Here is a 7,692-nt window from a genome sequence, read left to right on the forward strand (position 1 = left end):
ACACTCAGTGTCAGCTAGTCAGGTTAGAGTCCAACACAATCTCAGTCTCTTCTTTTGAAAAGTAGAGTGAATGAGATAAAATACCTGAAAGAAATGTTTTCAAGATGAAATAAAGTCATACGTATGAAAAAACAAGCACAGTCCTGATTTGGTAAGCAGTTTGTTGTGATGACTGTATGATTTCAATTCCATTTCTTGTGGGGAAAACAAGCACACAACCAAATGAAGGTGAAGAACTTCAACATTTGAGAGGCTAATTTTGGCGAAGCCACGTCAGCACTTGATATGATATGCGCTTTAAATATAAAGTTAGAAATCTTAAGAATGGGTGCAAAAAAGCTGACCAAACATGGAACTTTATGGACAGCATATAAGCAAGAAAAGCCAAAAAGGAATTACTGAGGAGGTTGATTAGGAGAAATTAACGCACAAACAAATAAAATTGAAGTCATAGGTGCTTTGGGAATTGAAGAAATCAGTCATGTCTTTTAGGGGAGATAAGGAACCAGGTGATTTAAATTTGCAACAATTGCCTTTGGGGTCACTGTGCCTACTTAGTTCTGAAGCCGCTGACCCATCAAAGACAAGAGGCTGCTCGGCTGAGGAGCATTCCCAGGGCCCCCTTCACATCCTTATTCCTCAAGCTGTAGATGAAGGGGTTCAGCATGGGGGTGACCACGGTGTACATCACTGAGGCAATTGAGCTTCTCTGGGAAGAATGAGTCACAGCAGAACTGAGGTAGACTCCCACCCCTGTCCCATAGAACAAGAAGACCACAGAGAGGTGAGACCCACAGGTGGAAAATGCTTTATACTTGCCCTCAGAGGAGGCCATCCTCATTAAGGAGGAGAGAATCTGAGAGTAAGAAAAGAGGATCCTAGTCAGAGGAAACACAAATAGCAGAGCAGTGGCCACAAACAAGGAGATATTATTGATAAGGGTGTCAGAGCAGGCCGCCTTGAGAACCTGAGCCAGTTCACAAAAGAAATGTGGAATTTCAGTGCCTATACAGAAGGTAAGCCGCACCATCAGTAGAATATGAAACAGGGAGACAGATAAAATAATCAACCAACACATCAGAACCAGGAGGCCACAGAGGCGTGAATTCATGATGACCATGTAGTGCAAGGGGTGGCAGATGGCCACAAACCGGTCATAGGCCATCACAGTCAGGAGGAAATCATCCATTCCAGCAAAAACCATAAAAAAGTACACCTGAGTGAGACATCCTGTGTAGGAGATGTCTTTGCTCTGTGCCTGGATGTTCACTAGCATCTTTGGGATGGTGGTGGAGATGAAGCAGATGTCCACAAACGACAGGTTTGAGAGGAACAAATACATGGGGGTGTGGAGGTGGGAGTTAGAGCTGATGGCCAGGATGATGAGCAGGTTCCCAAGCACAGTGACCGGGTACATGGACAGGAACAGTCCAAAGAGCAGGGGCTGCAGTTCAGGATCCTCTGAGAGACCCAGGAGGAGGAATTCTGATACTTCTGTGTGGTTTCCTGCTTCCATGTAGCTATTACGTCTGCCAGGAAAGGAGACAAAAGCAATGTTTAATGAACATTCACCTGGCATCTCAGCTAGTCAGCACCTCTCGATTCCACCTTCGGGTGGACAAAATTCACCCTCTGTTGAGTTTTTCCAACGACAGTGATTCATTCAGTCAAGTGGTAGCCCATTCCCATTTTAAATGTGTGTGATCATTCAGACTTTCCTTAATTTAGCAGAAACCTCTCTCTCTCTTTTTTCTCCTTCTCACTGGGTCTAACTCTCTTATTCAAATTTATGGACATAAAACAATTTTGTCTTTGATATGACTCTTCGAAAATCGTTGAAGATATTGAAGAACTTTTCCTTGGTAATCTCCACACTTCATTCATTCTAATAACTCCATAATAGTGGTTAAGACACAGGTTTTCCACTCAAACAACCTGAATTCCGTGACCTGATGCTTCCTATCGATGTCACAGCTAATTCTCATGTGTCTTATTTCTTTCTTAAAATTGTGGTTACTGCTAATACCTTCTTTGTGAGGTTTAGAAAAGCCTTTGTGCACAGTAGGATCTCAAATGATAGCTTTTATTATCATTATTAATCTGTTCTTTTTATGACAATTATTTTTGATATATACTTCTCCCAAAGTACAGTACAGAAATGTGATTTAGAAAATGGGATCTTGAGTCAGACTTCCTAGAATAGAATTTTCCTCCACCACCTACTATCTCTGTGACCTTGAGGAAGTTATTTAATCTCTCTCAGCTGCAGATACCTCACCTCTAGAAAAGGAGTACTAAGTATGCCCTACATTGTTAAGACTGATGAGTGAATTAAATGAGATGACGCAAGTAATTTTTCTTGTGATTCATGTGACATACAGTGGACACTTAATAAGTGTCAGCTTCTGTTCTTATCACAATAAATCTGTCTTACATGGCTTTCACTTATTAAATTTCCCTTAAACTGGAGCAGCCATCAAGCATGGAATTCTGATTATTATAAACACAATAGGTCCGTTACCTCTTTTGACCACCATGCAACACTAATTAATGAAGATACCTATGTCTTCCTCTTTCTAAGACTTTCTGCCAGATAGATTCTTCCAAGAAGAGGGAAAGGCATGTGGACTACAAAAAGAGGAGGAAACAAAATCTCAAAACTATTACAATCAAATACAAAGCATGTGTGCTCATGTGTACATGCTCAGAAGTGGGGATGTGTTGTACTAACAATCAGTGCACTTAATTTTAAAAAGAATATAGTTGATATATTTGATAAAAAATATTTAAAGTTTCTATAAATCATATCCTTCTAAAAATTGAAAAGCAAATTTAAGATTTGATAATAAACATTTACATTCTCAAGAAAAGGTCAGTGTTATTAATGCCTAGCAACTGCTAATTAATTAGAAAAAAATCATTGAGGATGAATTTAGTTCTGGGAAGGTGGGTAGAAAAGACTTCTCTAAAATATGAATATTTGAGTTATGAGAGGAAGGATGGGTAACTTTTAATCAGGGGAAATATGGAAAGGACCAGCATTTTGGGCTGAGAGAAAAGAATTCACAGTTGTCCTGTGGGTCAGTGACTTTGGGGATGGAAGGGATTTGAGAGGCCAGTGAGATGAAGAACAGAGAGGGAGGGTCAGGAGGACAGAGTTGGGGAGGCCCACAAGTCCAGCATCCTGTACTATTCCTTGATGTCTGTCTCATGTTGGTAATTTTATGTTTATTTGTGGGTCAGGGCATGTGTGTGCTTTTGCTCACCAGTGTCTTTCCAGGGACTTACAGGGGGCCTACCACATAGCCGGTGCTCAACACATACAAATGTTACATGTATAATAAAGATTTAGACCCAAAGCATCAACCATGACACAAAAAAGAAATCTTCAAGCTCACATATACCTGAATATAGACAAAAAATTTAATAGTGAAGTTAAATCAAATGCATTAATATCTATTTTAAGAGAACAGTACATCATGAATATGTAATACCTATTCTAGGGATGGGAAGCTGGTTTAATATGTGATGTATGTTAACATAATTCAACACAAAAATAGGACAAGGAAGAGAGATCATAGCCATAATTACAATAGAAAATGCATTTGAGGGCTGGTCCTGTGGCTTAGCGGTTAAGTGCGCACGCTCCGCTGCTGGTGGCCCAGGTTCGGATCCCGGGCACGCACTGGCGCACCACTTCTCTGGCCATGCTGAGGCCGCGTCCCACATACAGCAAATAGAAGGATGTGCAGCTATGACATGCAACTATCTACTGGGGCTTTGGGAGAAAAATAAATGAATAAAATTATTAAAAAAAAAAAAAGAAAGAAAATGCCTTTGAGAAAATGTAATAGCCATTACTGTGGTTAGCAGCCAGGACAGAGCATCTCACTAAATGAGGACACTAAAGACAATTTCTAAACTCAATAAAGAACAATTATTTTAACACTGCAGCCAACAGGATATTCTACATTAAAACACTAAAATATTTATGTTAAATTCATGAAGAGACCAAGGCAGTCTACTCCAACTTCAATCACATGATATTCTCCTGAATATTTAAAGAGACTGGTAAGATGAGCAAAGGAAATTGACCTGAGTACAGAACACCAGAAGTAATTGTAGTATTAGTAGATGATATTGTGGACACTAAAGTGAAACAACAACAACAATAAATATAGAACTGTTAAGGGCTATCAGTGAGTCAAATCTACTGCAAAAATAGTTAGAGACTATAATAGAAAAATCCAGTCACATTAGGAATAAAGTAGACAATATCTGGTGCATAATAGATCACCAGTGAGTAGTTAGTGAATAAATGATTGGACACAGGAAATCCAACAGGAGCCTACAATTATGGGAAAGAGTAGAGAAGAGGTGGTCACTCTCTGGAAAATAACTCTTACCAGAGAAATGCTCTAGATTCCAAAAAGGGAGAAAAGGAAACTGAAAAAAAGCTGGAAAAGACTGCGTTCAGTGGAAACTAAATTACCTTCACAGTACAGAGACTTCACCATCATAGACTAAATAAATATAAGACTGTCCCAGTCTCATTAATCTTGAGGTAAAGTCCAGTACCCATATTCTCTCCTCTTTTCCTTTACTCCACCAGCCCTCATTTGATACACTGACCCTCTCAGATTGTTATCACTGAAGCTATCTGTTCTCTGAGGTCTGTCCCTAGGAAGCCCAATTGGGTTTGCATTTGGCTGAGATCAGAGAATTATAGGTAAAGAGAAACAGAAACATGTTTAAAGTTTCCAGTGTCTCAAGGGTTGAATTCCCAGAGATTTTCATTAGACAAATTGTTCTATTGACTCTCCTCTCTCAAAACAATTCAGCTCCCACGGGGTACAAAGACAAGTGAATGGACAATTCAGCCAATGTTGTGTCTGTATAAGCAGCAAAGGGGGGAAATGAATTGATTTCCTTCAAGGAGAAACACTTCTTTCTTTGATTTGACTTAAAAATTACAAGCTGTCCCCTAAGGAAAGTTTAATTTCTACAGGAACCAAAATCAGAAAACAACTTTCTGTGATGTTCTTACCTTGAAGAGTCTTTGGAGATTTTGTGGGTCACTTGGTGCCCACAATATCATGAAGAAAAATAGATCCTTTCTGAAGAAAAGTAGAGTGCTTAATAGTTTTGGTTTTGTTGAGAGGACTAACCAAACGAAGATTGAAAAATATCCCTTGATATTTGCTGGTGACATGAAAGATTTTGTTGATGTTAGTGAGGGCTCTATTTATGACATCTAAATAGAGGGGCAGGGGTAGAAATAATCAGATAGAGTGGGTTGAAAAGTGAGTATTGAGGAAATATATGTGGCGAATATAAATGATATAGGAAGTTTGTCAGAGAAGCAGAGGGCAGTGGTAAAACATAGCCTAAAGTCAGTATCAAGAATGGGAGAATTAAAAAAAATTTAATAGAGGATATAGGAAGATATTTATTTTTGAAGAGAATGGTCTTATTTCATGCAGACATTTGACTACACAGAAGTGCTGACTGCATAATTCACAGGATGCAGTGTCTAAATCAATGACAATCATAATTTGCTGTGTCTTCACTTTAAAGAATACATGGGTCCATAAATCAAGTGTTGGAAGTAGAACAACCCTGTCTAACATCTCTCCCAGTGAGCTACTTGGGGAGTTTGTGCCCCAGGTTTTCACACCTCTATCTCTGTATGTTTGCAAGTCTTGACTTTTAAAGGATTATCACCTCCAGAAATATGACAAAAGTGCCACTAAACTTCAAGCTATGTTGCTTCTTGGCATTTCAGGTCTCTCATGCCAAGAAAAGGATTCATTGTCCTGGCAGGTGTAATTGACCCTGGTCATCAATGTCATTGTGTCACCATGACAATGGACATGCACTGGTACCCTGCTGTGCTCATTCAGTGGCTGGGAGCAGCCCAGGAGCAACCTCAATGCAAACTCATTGGTGGATGCAGATGGCTGTTGGTCAGTTATGCTCCTACAGCAAGAGATCTAAGTGCTGTGACCTTCGATGGAGCAGGTTCCTTTAGCTGAGTGCAATTCTCAATGACGGCTGAAGGCTGAGGGCTGTCAGATGGCTGTAACGCCTGAACCTGGAATAAGCCCTTAACTCTGAAGGAGGGTCTGGGCAATGCGACACAATATTCACTAGAGTCCATAACACAGGACATTTGAATCACCTTCTTTTTAACTGAGATATAGTTGACGTATAACATTATGTTAGTTTTATGTGTACAACATGATGATTTGATATTTTTATATACTCGGAAACGGTCAGCACAATAAATCTAGTTAACATCCATCACCACACAGAGTTACAAATTATTTTTGTCGTGATGAGAAGTTTTAAGATCTACTCTCTTAGCAGCTTTCAAATATATAATACAGTATTATTAACTATAGTCACATGATGTATATTACATCCCCAAGACTTATTTATTTTATAACTGGAAGTTTGTACCTTTTTATCACCTTCACCCATTCCTCCTGCACTCTTGCCACCACTAGTCTGTTCTCTGTATCTGTAAGTTTGGTTTTTGCTTGTTTGTTTTTAAGGCTGTCTTGATCAGTATGTTAAAGAATAATGGGTCAATAATTCTTATCCCAGGAATTTAAATATGCTTCAACTTTAGGAAATTTATTTACATTAATTTATTACATAAATATATCAATACAAAAGCTGACAAGTCCAATTGGAATCAAAATGAATTTGATTATTTTTAACAGTCATTGCTGCAAATAGTGGTGTGCATGTGTGTGGGGGTGGGGAAATGCAGGCTCTCAAAGTAGGAAAATAAGGATAATCTTCCAAATGAAAAATAATGTAGATTTTTCAATGAGATTTAGTGTTCAATTGACTGTGACGGCATTAAGAAATGACAATTAATAAACATGCAAGAATTGCTGCTATAAACCATACATTTTTGATATTACTCTGATAATGCAAGCACATGCATAAGATGAAAAAAAGGAGACATAAGCATTGTGAAATCAAAGACAAACAAATCATTATCAGTAGATAAGATTTTGGAGGTAGAGAGCCCTGAGATCTCTGAAGATGCAGCCCTGCGTGGGTCCTTCATCGTCCCTTTCAACAAGTATCCTAGGACAGTTGTTTTCAAATTTTAGCCATGTTTATTATCCACTTGGATGGCTTATTAAACACAAATAGCTTGGCCTGACCCTGGAGTTTCTGATTTAGTAGAACTGGGATGAAGGACAAGAATTTGCCTGTCTAAGAAGCTCCCACGGGATGCTGATGCTGCTGGTCTGGAGACACTTGCAGAGAAACTTGTTTGTGTACCTTGTACTCTGGTCTAAGAAAAGTTTTTCCTCCACTGTTTCTATCTCCCCTCTTCACTCCACCTTTAGCCTTTACTAGGATACACTGGTTCTTTCTGATGGTATGTTGGAAATCCCTGGTGGCCCTGTCTCTTTCTCCTACAGTGACTTTTTCCCAGAAGATACACGGATATGCTCCAGGCAGGGAATTCATAACCCATATTTCTAGGAGGCCCAAGATGGTTTGCCTTGGGGAAGCTGAAACCTTATTTAAAGTTTCCAGGACATTGGGGGCTGAATTATCAGACCTCCTCATTGATAAATTGTTCTATCGTCATTCTATTCTTTAAACAATCAAGCTCGTTTGAGGTAGAAGGAGAATAATAGAAACAAAACTTTCTGCCACTTC

General features: G+C 39.1%; 1 protein-coding gene across 1 annotated transcript; it reads right to left on the minus strand.

Moving 5' to 3' along the window:
- Positions 1-577: 577 nt before the first annotated feature.
- On the minus strand, positions 578-1,516 carry LOC131394620 (olfactory receptor 7D4-like). Its single transcript, XM_058526007.1, has one exon. It carries the CDS (start codon positions 1,514-1,516, stop codon positions 578-580), a length of 939 nt encoding a protein of 312 aa, XP_058381990.1.
- Between the last annotated feature and the right edge of the window lie 6,176 nt (positions 1,517-7,692).

The sequence above is a fragment of the Diceros bicornis genome, chromosome 30, assembly GCF_020826845.1.
Source record: "Diceros bicornis minor isolate mBicDic1 chromosome 30, mDicBic1.mat.cur, whole genome shotgun sequence".
In the NCBI taxonomy this organism is placed as follows: Eukaryota; Metazoa; Chordata; class Mammalia; order Perissodactyla; family Rhinocerotidae; genus Diceros; species Diceros bicornis.

What these genes read in the sequence shown, in the direction of transcription:
- LOC131394620 (XM_058526007.1), bottom strand. Translation starts at nt 1,516, where the DNA reads ATGGAAGCAGGAAACCACACAGAAGTATCAGAATTCCTCCTCCTGGGT.